The sequence below is a fragment of the Chiloscyllium punctatum genome, chromosome 1, assembly GCF_047496795.1.
Source record: "Chiloscyllium punctatum isolate Juve2018m chromosome 1, sChiPun1.3, whole genome shotgun sequence".
In the NCBI taxonomy this organism is placed as follows: Eukaryota; Metazoa; Chordata; class Chondrichthyes; order Orectolobiformes; family Hemiscylliidae; genus Chiloscyllium; species Chiloscyllium punctatum.
The window spans coordinates 11,597,187-11,610,693 of NC_092739.1; the positions used below are offsets into that span (position 1 = coordinate 11,597,187).

The 13,507-nt window shown below is 38.8% G+C and overlaps 1 protein-coding gene across 3 annotated transcripts in view; it reads left to right on the forward strand.

Moving 5' to 3' along the window:
- The window catches only part of mmaa (metabolism of cobalamin associated A), a 67,432-nt gene that overhangs the window by 30,305 nt on the left and 23,620 nt on the right, over positions 1–13,507 (forward strand). For all 3 annotated transcript variants that reach the window (XM_072570671.1, XM_072570758.1, XM_072570577.1), the window contains exons 4-5: positions 8,248–8,333; positions 9,938–10,087. In XM_072570671.1, the coding sequence (XP_072426772.1) occupies positions 8,248–8,333; positions 9,938–10,087 (236 nt within the window). The remainder of the gene's footprint in view (positions 1–8,247; positions 8,334–9,937; positions 10,088–13,507) is intronic.

Sequence of the window (13,507 nt, forward strand, 5' to 3'; positions counted from 1 at the left end):
GATTTAGTAAAGAATTAGATTTTGCAAAGTATTCTCTTTCAGATTTCACAGTAAATGTTAATTTTGTTAATTTTCCATTACATTTCCCCACTTTTGTCATTTTATGACAATAAGGACAAAAAAAAATACAGAGCCAGATTAAAAAAAAATACAGAGCCAGATAGCTATACATCGGCGATCTTAACAGCTGTCTGTGTTGTAAGGAGCACTTGAAACGGTCCCAACCACCTCTTCGCCTTCCAGCTTTCCCTCCTGAAGTCTTTCACCACTATCCAGTCTCCAGGTTCTAGATCGTGCAGCTTCCCTTCTGAAGGTTGGGGTAGTACTGCTTTCACTTGATTCTGTATTTGAGACAAAAGTGTCGAGAGTTTTATACAGTAATACAACATTACATCCTCACAGTGGTCTGTTATCTTTCTTACCTTAGGTCTTGGGCCAATTTCTGGCGGCCTACCAAACAAAATCTCAAACAGGCTAGGATTAGCTCTTCCTCTCCTCCTAGATCTCATATACATTAGCATAATCAGAAGTGCCTTTGTCCATGTCACCCCTAGTTCCTCTCAACATTTTGTCAATTTATTTTTAGGATAGCATTTTCTGTTTCCACTGCTTGCTGACTGGTAGGTACAGTGTTGTCTCATGTTTATTCCCAAATAATTACTGATGTGGTGCAGGGCATTATTGATAAATGGTGTCCCATTGTCACTACTAAGCCTTTCAGGGATGCCCCATCTCAGAATTATTTCAGTTAGCAAAGCCTTGGCTACTGCATTGGCATCCTGTTTAGACATGGGAATGCTTCCACTCATTTGGAAAACATATCAACTATTACCAGACAATACCTTTTCCTTTTGCTGGGTGTTAAGTTCAATAAAATCCATCTGTAAATGTTCAAAAGGTCTTTGGGGTTGGAGGTGTGCTGCCTGACTCATCTGTATTCCCCTTGCCACATTATTAGTGGCATAATTTACAATATTTCTGGGAGTAATGAGTGTACCAGTGTGCCAAAATACTGTCATACATTTCCAGCAGCTGTTCCTGTGAGCTGTGACTTTTTGAATTGAATAATCTGACATTTTTCAAGTGCATCTGTCATTCTGTACTCCTTACAAACCAGTGGGAGCTTCCAGAAAGAGACAACTGAACACCAAGGGTATAGTTAGCTGAAATAGGATTATCTAACATCAGAGTTGGGAAGCAAACACCACAACTGACTTTCCAGTTTTTTAACCTTAGCAGTAATCTATTTTCCCTAATTATTTATCTCTTTGTATGTGTAAGGGTAAGTTTATAAGGCGATTAGTGTTTTAGTTGGTATTGTTATATACCCGATAGTTTGTCTCTTGTCGCTATAGTCTAATTACTTCTGACAAATAAGCAAATTCTAATAAATAACATTTTGTTGTTTAGTGCAGTAACCTTGGTCTGAAAGTCGGGTAATTTTGGGTACAAAGTTCACCTAAAAATAAATGTAGTATTTAGTATGATTCCACAATAGGAGGGCTTAATTCATGGCAAACAATCCAGTGGACTCTAACAAAGTTAGAGGGCTTATGGTCCCTTTCCTTCAAAGGAAGACTTCAAGTACATGCCTCTGCATCCCTTGACGAGTTAACTCTGATTCTTTCTGGAGAAGGATTTAATTTTTCTTCCAGAGAATTTGTTGAAATTTAAAATATTGGTAAATGGAATAGCTAGGCAGAGATATATCCCAGTTCTGTTGTACAGTGGATGACTTCTTTTCTGTGCTGGTAGTAATCAGGGTTGTAAAGAAAATGCGTATAGTTGGAATTGATTTACTATGAAGTGATGGCCTGGCAGGAGTAGAAATCATACCTTTAGCTATAATTATGGAAAATCCATTCGAGTCTAGAAATACTAACCAATTCTGAGTATTTTTTATCATATGTTGTGACCAGAGCAGTGGCTATACAAAGTCCCTAGAGGTCACAATAATACTACAAGCAGATGCTATGGTGGCTGAAGCTCTGTTTAAGGATATTCAAGAGATTTTGGACATTCTTCATCTATTGAAGCTCCAGAAGTAGATCCAGAGTTAATTAAGTTAGGAAAGATTGCTCACCCTAAAGCTGAGGCTAAAAGGGTTCCATAGTGAGGAAGTGGAGACATTCTCAAAGACTTGTGGATGAAGAATGGACTTAGGTTTTGCTTGTTCATCAAATGGTGGTATTGCCAGGAATATTGTAAAGAGATATTGTAAGAAGCATGTGGAGTTCCTACGGTAGGGTGTACAAAGTACAGAAACCATAGGTATCAATAAATAGTTATTTTACATGGCCAGGACTTCATAAACATGTTTTATAGAACTGCATCACATGTTCCAAGGATGCCTCAACCCTACTGCGAAGTCCTTTCCAAGGATGCTGCTGTGCTTTTCCAGCAGCACACTGTCTATTCTGATCTCCAGCATCTGCAGTCCTCACTTGCTCCTAGTTGATTTCAACCTTCGTGCAAAGCCTCTTCCAAGGATGCCTGCCTTGAAGAAGTTCTCCTCCTCTCTCTACAACAGCCCACAAGCCTCATCCCTGATGAAGGGCATATACTCGAAATGTCAATTCACCTGCTCCTCGGATGCTGCCTGACCTGCTGTGCTTTTCCAGCACCACACTCTTGACTCTGATCTGCAGTCCTTACTTTATCCGAGATGGTAGGAAAACCTCCACATGTAATCATACCAGCACTATTGTTTCTTAGCCAGTTTTTGAAGAACAACTTTGTGTTATTTACATGTGGGTATTACCAAAGACAAAAAAAAGGACATCAGTATATCCTTGCAATTATGTGTATGACAACTCAATACTCAGGCTAATCAAAAAGAAATGTCCTCTATCTTCTTTCAACTCTGAGATTAACGAGGTTCAAATTATGATCCAGGGAGTCGTAACCTAGGCAGGTGGGATGAATTCATTCACGCTTCTGATGTATGCCTTGGGGATGATGGGAAGGCTTTGACAAGTTATTGTTGTGGTTCTGTTCACCGAGCTGGGAATTTGTGTTGCAGACGTTTCGTCCCCTGTCTAGGTGACATCCTCAGTGCTTGGGAGCCTCCTGTGAAGCGCTTCTGTGATCTTTCCTCCGGCATTTGTAGCGGATTGAATCTGCCACTTCCGGTTGTCAGTTCCAGCTGTCCGCTGCAGTGGCCGGTATATTGGGTCCAGGTCGATGTGCTTGTTGATTGAATCAGTGGATGAGTGCCCTGCCTCTAGGAATTCCCTGGCTGTTCTCTGTTTGGCTTGTCCTATAATAGTAGTGTTGTCCCAATCAAACTCATGTTGCTTGTCATCTACGTGTGTGGCTACTAAGGATAGCTGGTCGTGTCGTTTCGTGGCTAGTTGGTGTTCATGGATGCGGATCTTAGCTGTCTTCCTGTTTGTCCTATGTAGTGTTTTGTGCAGTCCTTGCATGGGATTTTGTATACTACGTTGGTTTTGCTAATGCTGGGTATCGGGTCCTTTGTCCTGGTGAGTTGTTGTCTGAGAGTGGCTGTTGGTTTGTGTGTTGTTATGAGTCCTAGTGGCTGTCAGTTCAGAAATGTTCTTGATGTATGGTAAAGTGGCTAGTCCTTTGGGTTGTGGCATGTCCTCGTTCCGTTGTCTTTCCCTTGGGCACTGTTGATGAAATTGTGGGGGTATCTGTTTTTGGCAAATACATTGTAGAGGTGTTCTTCCTCTTTTTGCAGGTTTGGTGTGCTGCAGTGTGATGTGGCCCTTTTGAACAGTGTCTTGATGCAGCTTCTTTTGTATGTGTTGGGGTGGTTGCTTTCATAGTTCAGGACTTAGTCTGTGTGTGTGGCTTTCCTGTATACCTTTGTGGTGAATTCTCCGTTCGGTGTTCTCTGTACCATCACGTCTAGGAATGGGAGTTGGTTGTCCTTTTCTTCCACTCTAGTGAATTGGATTCCTGTGAGTGTGGCGTTGATGATCCGGTGTGTGTTCTCTATTTCTGTGTTTTTAATGATTACAAAGGTGTCATCCACATACCTGACCCAGAATTTGGGTTGAATTTGCGGTATGACTGTTTGTTCTAATCTTTGCATTACCGCTTCTGCTATGAGTCCAGAGATGGGTGAGCCCATGGGTGTGCCGTTGATTTGTTCATATATTTGATTGTTGAATGTGAAGTGTATTGTGAGGCACAGGTCCAGTAGTTTGAGTATGCAGTCTTTGTTGATAGGTTCACCTTCTTGTTGTCTGTTCTGTATGTCCAGTAGGTTGGCAATTGTTTCTCTGGCTAGGGTTTTGTCGATAGAGGTGAACAGTGCCGTTGCATTGAATGAGACCATAGTTTCTTCCTTGTCTATGTGTATATTTCTGATGATGTCCAAGAATTCTTGTGTTGACTGTATAGTGTCTGGATCTGCTGATCAGGTGTTTCAGTTTCTGCTGTAGTTCTTTAGCCAGTTTGTGTGATGGTGTCCCTGGTAGTGATACGATGGGTCTAAGTGGGATGTCTGGTTTGTGCACTTTAGGTAGTCCATGGAATCTGGGCGTGTTGTTGCTTTCAGGTTTCATTCTCTGTCGGTCAAACCTGGTTATCTGTCCGTTTTTTTTTGTAGGTTCCTCAGTGTGTTGTTTATCCTATTGGTGAGCTGTGGGGTGGGGTCAAACTCCCTCTTTTGGTAGGTTTTGATATCTGTAAGTAGTTGTTGCACTTTCTGAATGAACTCTGCTTTGTCCAGGATGACCGTCATTCTGCCTTTGTCTGCTGGTAGTATGATTATGTTCTTATCGTTTCTTAGTGCTTTTAGTGCTTCCCTCTCCTTGGTGTTGAGGTTATAGGACAAGCCAAACAGAGAACAGCCAGGGAATTCCTAGAGGCATGGCACTCATCCACTGATTCAATCAACAAGCACATCGACCTGGACCCAATATACTGGCCACTGCAGCAGACAGCTGGAACTGACAACTGAAGCGGCAGATTCAAACCGCTACAAATGGTGGAGGAAAGGTTACAGAAGCGCTTCACAGGAGGCTCCCAAGCACTGAGGATGTCACCTAGACAGGGGATGAAACGTCTGCAACACAAATTCCCAGTTCGGCGAACAGAACCACAACAACGAGCATCCGAGCTACAAATCTTCGCACAAACTCTGACAAGTTATTTGTCACAGAATTCTCAGCTTCTGACTTTGGCTCGTAGCCATTGTTTTTATGTGTCTTCTCCAGTTAAGGTTCTAGTTAGTTATGACTTTAAGAAAGCTTGAAGTTGAATGATTCACTGCTCTACTGAGTGATCCATTCATACTGCTTTTCTGGAGAATTTGTAGAATTGTTCCAAACACTTCCATTTTGGAGCTGCTATATTGTTTTTTAAAAAATATTCTTGGGTTCAATGTGTTCAGACCATCTGTGTTTCTTTTAGGTTTGGAAATGAGTTGAAATTGAAACTTTAAGCAGCAGCTTTTTTAAAAAGAAGAGAACAAAAGGTTAATGTTTGCTTTTGGGAATTGGTCTGGAAAAATAATGCAGATTTATAGTGTGGATGATTCAGTACAAATGTATCAGGAACTGGCAGTAGGTTGGATGTTGACTTGATCAATCAAGGGAGGACTGGAGCTGGCTAACCAATCGCAAAGAATATTAAAAAGAAAGTAAACAAAGTTAACTGGATCTGACTGGGTTTTGGCCAGAGACCATTTGGCTTTGGAAGCTGCAGGACTACACTGTCGTTTTTACTTTTGATTCTGTTCTCTCTAGTTGTTCTTCAGTAATCAACTTGTTGAAAGTTCTGAGAAAAGCACCTCTGCCATAAGACACAAGTAAAAAGTGTCCCACGATCTGCAGAATCTTTTTACTTTGGCTAGTGACTTTGGAATTCAGGCTAAATAATGGTCGTTCTGCTATAACAAGAGAGTTGTGTTCCTCTGCAACCTTGTGCTATAGAAAAACCCAATATACCCGTTCAGTAGGAAGTTTGTGTTATATAAAGAAAAGTTCACAATCCATCAATCATGTTGTAGCCAATGTGCATTGTGGAATAAAACTGTGTCCAGGTAGTTTTGTGCCTACAGTACAACCCATCATCCAAGAATTTCATGAAGGCATGGTAATCATAATTGAAAAGGTTATCGAACTGGCAAATTAAGATCTTTGATTTTTCACTTCTGATTTATCCCTTAATTATGTCTGTCAGTATGAGAATGGAAGTTTATATTCCAAGAGATTTGAACTTATATTGTAGATATTAATTAGGTAGCCATGTAGTTTATCAGTGTTCTACTATGCATCTCTATATTAATAAATTATTTGTTATATTAAGGTTTAAACTTGATGTCCAAGATCTGTTATTTGTAAACTCTGATAGGTACAATTGAGCAATTTTGCTGTTCCCTGAATATTTTAAGTTGACTGTGTCATTTGGCTTGGTCAGTATTTATTGCTTGACCTTAGTTGCCCTTTAAGGTGGTTATGAGTTTTTTTTTAATCACTGCAGTCCATTACTAAGTACAGTAATTCTAGGAGTGGAGTTTCAGGATTTTGGCCAGGTGACAATGAATGAACGGTCTTATGTTGCCAAGTCAGGATGGCAAATGGGTTGGAGGAGAGATTACAGGTGATGGTATTTCAATGTATCTTGCCTTTTCAAATGGTTGTTGTCATGGGTTTGGAGGGTGTTGTTGAAGGAGCCTTGGTGAATCCTTGTGGGTCTGGAGAGCTTCTGCATTCTTTTGTGCATGAAGCTGATATTCAAATAATATTCTGAAATGTATCACGGTTAATTACATTATGAAAATCTTCTCCATTGATATTAACTTGATGGATAAATTATCTATTGTCACATATATCTAGGGAGATGCAATGAATAGTGTTTTGTTGTCACAATTTGGGACCACTTTGAGATACAAAAGAATATAAAGGAAGTAATAAAAAGGAAGTTCATCTTCATTGGCTGGGGTCACAAGGATTTGTATTTGGGCCTCATATATATAAATTATTTGTTTATCGGATCCAATTTTGCAGAGCAAGATACAAAATTATTTCAAAAGCATTTGGACAGATTTAGTGAGAGGCAAGATATCTGTTTTGATAGGAACAATATTTATATGGAGTATTTCTTAAATGGGGAGAGATTGAAAAGTATAGATACGCAAGGAATTTTGTGTCCTTGTCAATAAGTCACGGAAGGCTAGCATACTAGTGCAGCAAACTACTAAGAATGCTAATAGATATTAGTCTTTGTTACAAGAAGATTTCCAAGCAGGTGTTGTAAATTTAGCTTCAGTGCCTACAGAGCTTGGTAGATCGCACCTGGTCTACTTATATTATTGCCAGAGAGGACAGAAACTAAGTTTTGTGACAATACTGTGCCTTTGAGATGTGTTCTGTCTTGCTTCTTTTGCAGAGGGGTATTGTCATTGGTGTCAAAATGTCTCTTTCAGACAGGCAGTTGGTAAACAGCTTTGAATTCTCCATAGATATTTGTTTTTCTAAAGTAAGACAAAGAATCACGAGTGGGTGGGGTCAAGCTCTCACACTCAAGACTAGTTTTGCTTTCAATGGAGTAGGTTTTTGCTGGCCGCTGGAGCCGAAAGCGTGACTTCTCTGCTAATTGGGTGAAGTTTTAGACAGAGAGGCTTCCTCTTTTAAAAAAAATCAAAAAGGGCAGATTATTTCTTTTGGCGTTTCTCTTTACTTGGTTCAGGAGGTAGCACGTGAGAATAATAAGTTTTGCCAAGGGTTTGTTTATGGCATGCTGCCTCTTTTGAAATAGTTGATTAGTGGTTAAATAACACCTTAAGTATTTCAATAGAGTAAAGCTATACCAATTTTTTATTGTATTTTAACAATCTAGGAAGAATAAAATGCATTTTGATTGAAGCTTAATGCTACACCTGTTTTCTCTTTATAGTTTTGAAAAATGATTGGTGATGTCATTAAAACCTACAAAATACTTAAAAGAATAGACAGGATGGATACAGGCAAGATATTTATCCTGCAGTTAATCGGGGGATGCATTTAGCACAAATGAGTGTTTCTTTATACAGTAGTGAATCTTTGGAATTCTCCACTCCAGAGGAAGCTTAGTCATATTTAATGGAGAGGTTGATAAAATATTTGATCAATTCTTAAAAAGGTTATAAAATGGTGTGGATAAAAGACATTGATGTATTTGATCCACCGTGATCATTTTAAATGGCGGAGCAAGTGCAACTGGCTGAATTGCCTATCCTACTCCAAATATAGTTTTGCTAGAACTATTGAATGTTAGTGTGTTTTTATTTTACAGGCGTGGGCCAGTCAGAATTTGCAGTAGCAGACATGGTGGATATGCTGATTTTATTCGTTCCACCGGTAGGAGGAGATGAATTGCAGGTAAGATGCAAGCTGTTTGTTGGATATTTTAATTAATTAATGGTTGATGTGTGGAATTTAGATCAAATAGAAACTGTCTCAAATTCTTTCTTAATTTAAAGTTTTAATTTAAATTTAACCTGAATTATTGCTATCAACAAATATTTCAAAATTGTTTGGGTTCATTGCAATTTAAGGGCAGCGAGCAGGAATAAACTTGAGATTTTGAGATATTTTGTTGAAAACTGTGCCAATATTGCACCAATGCCTTTTCTTTTAAGTTATGGCATCCTCCCTTGGATTGTATTGCTGTAATGTATTTCTCCTTTGAGGGATTCTGAGTCTAACTAAAATGCCTTGGTTGATACTTGGTGTGTATTGTGACTCAATCTTGCAGTATCTCAGTAGGGTTAGTTTGAAATTAAATAAGTCATTTGGAAAGCTGGAGGTTTTATGTGGGGTTAGTTCTTGCGTTATTTTTGTTTTAAATTTTGATTACAATCGCAACTTTTTTTTAAACCCAAGTTTCATTGGACTGTATGATAGTACTTGCCTACTTGTAGAATGAATCCATGTTGACCTGTACTGTTTTAAACTAATAAAAATATAATTTCAGTTGCACACATTTAATTTTGATTAAATTTATTCAGCAGTAGGGTATTAATGTAAACACTTAAAATTTTTGTAAGACGTGTAAAATGTCAGGGCACTTGCATTCCAGAGGTAGTGTGTGAGCATTTTCTTTCCCCATTGACATTTACTAAATATGTCAAACGTGTGTTTTACTGGCTTGATTAGACTATATCGCTAATATGTTTACAGAGGAAGCTCGATTATCCGGCATTCGATTATCCAAATATTGGATTCTCTGGTTGTCTTTGAAAAATGGCAAATTATTTTGAATGCTGGGGAAAGAGTAGAGGGCATATATAGTGTAAAATCAGCCTTGCCCTAAAGAGACAAATCTGTTAGGAAGGAACACTGCAGTGTTTGACAGACTAGAACAATTCTCAGGCAAGAGAATTACGTGCCCTCCTGGAAATTGGGGTGTGGCAGGGAAACAAAGAAAGGAAAATATTGAAACTTTAAATTTGAAACTTCCAAAAACTTTACACTTTGTGTCAGAGCCTCAGACATTCTGCTGTTGCTTGGTTGCATGTCATTGAGGAATAGGTTTGCTTCCAAATTTGAGTTTAAGTGACTTCTGTAGGTTCCTAAGTGACGTAAAAGGATTCTGAGTAAATTAGTCCTTAAATTAGCATATCTTACCTGATATGATGTGGAAAATAAAAATTGTGCCCAAGTTGGTGAGAGGAAAGTTGGTCAACATTCCCATCAGTAGTTGCAATTCAGGAATTGCACGTGTCAGTATCAATTATGTGTCATCTATAAAGCATGAGCCATGCATCTTCAGCTATAATGTCTCATCTAGTTGAGTAGCCTGCCAGTCCCACTGCCGAAGCTCTCAAATAATTAATAGCTAAGAATATATGCTAAAGGTGGATTATATTTAAGAATGTTCCTTCAAAAGACAGGCATAGAGAAAAATCATTAAACAATAGGATTGGACTTTAAAAATATATCTGTATTCTCTGCAGTGAAGTAATTTTTTTTTGTTCCTTTAGGGTATTAAACGTGGTATAATAGAGATGGCAGATTTAGTTGTTATCACAAAAGCTGATGGAGACTTCCTTGTTCCTGCTAGAAGAATGCAAGCTGAATACACAAGTGCACTAAAATTGCTGCGTTATCGGTCAAAGAACTGGAAGCCAAAGGTGATGTGTGCTAAATGTGAACAATACATACCTTCCTAGACTTGCTCTTGAACCACTTTAATGCTTTTTACTGACAGGAAAACATAATTTCTGTCCCATAAAATAGCAGCTACCAGATAAATGTTTAGTTTTCTTCAAATGGTAGTTCTATACCAAAGGCACATTTTACCGTCTCTTTAATGCGCCTGTGCTCCACAGATCTATCTTCGGGACATGAGAGAGACCACTTCTACCTAAGCCTCTGCAAATGCAAATCTAAATTTAGTTTTACTTCTTTGCAAAAATAGTGCTTTTCAAAATTTGGTATACATTCTGTTCATCCATGACATTTTCTTAGAAAATAGAATATACCTGTATTCCATATTTTGAACATGTGAACTGACCTTTGCTATGGACTTAACACGTTTATTCCATCATTGTATAAACATCATTCAATTAGATCAACACATGCAGGCATTAAAAACTGATTCTGTGGTAGAAAGATTTACTTTTTTCTAATATAACAATCCACCTTGCACAAACTTAGTTAACATATCTTGTATGGTGGTTTGCATTACAACTCCTTTATTCGTGATTAGTTGTTTCAAAGTCAAAGTCATTGGAGCTTGGATTGTCCAAATTCAGAAGTTAGTTTTTTTTTCGTACATTTGAGAGTTGCCATACTAAGTTTTTTCCGTTTATTGATGGTGCAATTGCTTTCTTGTGTGCAGTTTGTTTTTGTCATTCAGGATTCCTTTGAAATATACCAAGCAGCAGAATTTTTTTCTGTAACTGACTGTGAATCTTAAATCACATTGCTGGATAAATGGTTTTCAACTGAACCTATCAATGACTTTGATTTAGAAGAGGTACTGTAGTCAAGGGAAGAAAGGGAAGTATTCTTGTTCTCTCGTTGTGATACCATGCAAAACTGCTCTATTGTTTCTGAAGAGATTTTCCTTTAAAGTCTCACCAGTTGTCACCTGGTGCCTAGTCACAACTGCATTGAAAATCTTGAACTGTTAATCTTTAAGTGTCAGAGGTTAGGGTAGTAAACGGCTAGGCCTTAATGTTGGGCATCTTGTGACTTGCATTTATCCTTTTTTAACCCTGGTGTTAATGCTAGCTATTTGGCATTGACACAAATGTGCTACTTCTCTATCTACCTCTTAATTTTGAAGGAGGTTACTGGGAGGCAATGATGATGAACCATCGCCACCATCATCATTTCTCTCACTGTCAGCTGCCTGTTGCTGATGATCAAAGACCTGTGTGTTTCTCACCAGTGGAAAACTGACAGTAAAGTTCCCTTGTTACCTCTATCGTGAGCCCTTTTTAGGTTGAAGCCCAGATCATCATCAGTGGTGTGTATAATAGATGTGCAAAACAGCATCTGCATTTGAGCTCTCACTCCTTGGTTCCCCGCAGGTTATCCTGGAGTTCTTCTCTCCAGTGTTCTGCAAAATTAAAATTCAGCCTTGCAAGCACATTAGAGTTGCACTTACGCAGGTTCTCCTATTTCATGCAAGGAGTAGTGAAGATTTTTTATGAACTGATGTTGATTAATCAGTTAGGTCAGTAAGTAGTATTTGAGAGTTTCCCAGCATACAAAGAAAATTGAACAGCATTGGCTGAAACAGGCACCTTGTGATGTATGCATAACTTCCACAATGGATCCCACACCAATTATTTGGTGGGTTGCTCATGTAATTTCAGATGTAAAGGGGTAGCTGATCCTATAATTTGAGGTTTACTGCAGAACTTTGTGGATAGGCTTGTTCTCGGAGAGAGATATTTTCAAGATTAGCATAAGACTTTTTAGATTAGATTAGAGTACTTACAGTGTGGAAACAGGCCCTTCGGCCCAACAAGCCCACACCGACCCAGCCCCACTCCCCTACATTTACCCCAGCCCCTAACACTATGGGCAATTTAGCGTGGTCAATTCACCTAACCTGCATATTTTTGGACTGTGGGAGGAAACTGGAGCACCCAGAGGAAACCCACACAGACACGGGGAGAATGTGCAAACTCCACACAGTCATTTGCCTGAGGCAGGAAGTGAACCCAGGTAGTGAACCCAGGTCTCTGGTGCTGTGAGGCAGCAGTGCTAACCACTGTGCCACCGTGCCGTACTTAAGGTACAACTCTATTTCTAGCATCCATTCCACTTAGTATCAGAGGCTGAATAGTTTTGAAAATTTTTAGTGAAAAATTCTGCTAGTGTTTTGCAATAAAAGAAGCCTTTGCCTTTTCTGCTCGTGATTTGGAGCTACAGTTTCATCGGTATGCTGGTCAGGATGCTGCATAATTTAGAAGTTTGGGATAAATGTCTTTTCCACAAATCCAAGAAATTAATGTTTCTTGGTGCTAATAACTTGTAGTTTTCTAACCAAACTCTCTTGCTTGGAAGTTTTACAAACTAAACTCTTGTCCGAACTGCCCTAAAAAGTTAGTCAACTTACTAGGAAGGAGACTAAACATCGAAACTCAACACATTAATGTGAACTGAACAAGAAAAACTTGTTTCTGAACTGAACTTCATTTTTAAAAAAAGCTTGCTTGTCTTACATTCTTCTGAACAAAAACAAACTAGCTCTACATGTTTACTCTAACTTTCCTAGCATAACTGCATAAACATCTTTTCATTAACACCACAGGTTTGTAGTCACTTGCTGTCTTGACAAACACTGGATTAGGTCATTATTCCGTAAGGACACTGTGACTGTTTTGTTTAAAGAAAATCCTTCACAGAAATAACTAACGTTCATCTGCATCTATTTTGAAATCCAAATTCCAAAATTAAAGCATATTTAAAATATATGGTTTTCGTCACCATGTGCTGTGCGGCAAAGAATAAATAGATTCACAACTCTCAGAAAAAATTCTTCTTGTCTGTCATGTGGTCAACTCCTTACTCTGATTTTATGCATTCTTGCTCGACAGTCTCCCACAAGGGGAAACAGCCTCTCTGCATCTCCCCTGTCTAGCCCTCTGACAATCTTTTGTTTCAACAAGACCTCTCTTTCTGTTAACTCCACTAATTTGTACAAGCCCAATCTATTCAACCTCTACTCATAACAAAATCACTCCATGTCCAGTATTAACACAGTGAAACTTTTGGGACTGTGTCCAATTCCAGTATATCCCTTAAATAAAAGGACTAGACTTCTTACAGTTTGACTTGTGCCTTTGTATAGATTTAGCAAAACCTCCCTTTCCTTTTTCCTCTTCCATTCCCTTTGAAATAAAGGTCAGCAGTCTCATTACCTTGTCTATTATGAGCTGAACGTGGATGCCAACTTTGTGATTTATGGACCAGAACTACTAAATGCCACAGGCTGGAACTTTCTGCAGTATTTCCCCATTTAAATAATACTCAGTTTTTCTACTTTTTCTTACCGCAGAGCACATTTTCCCACATATTATATCTGCCAAGTG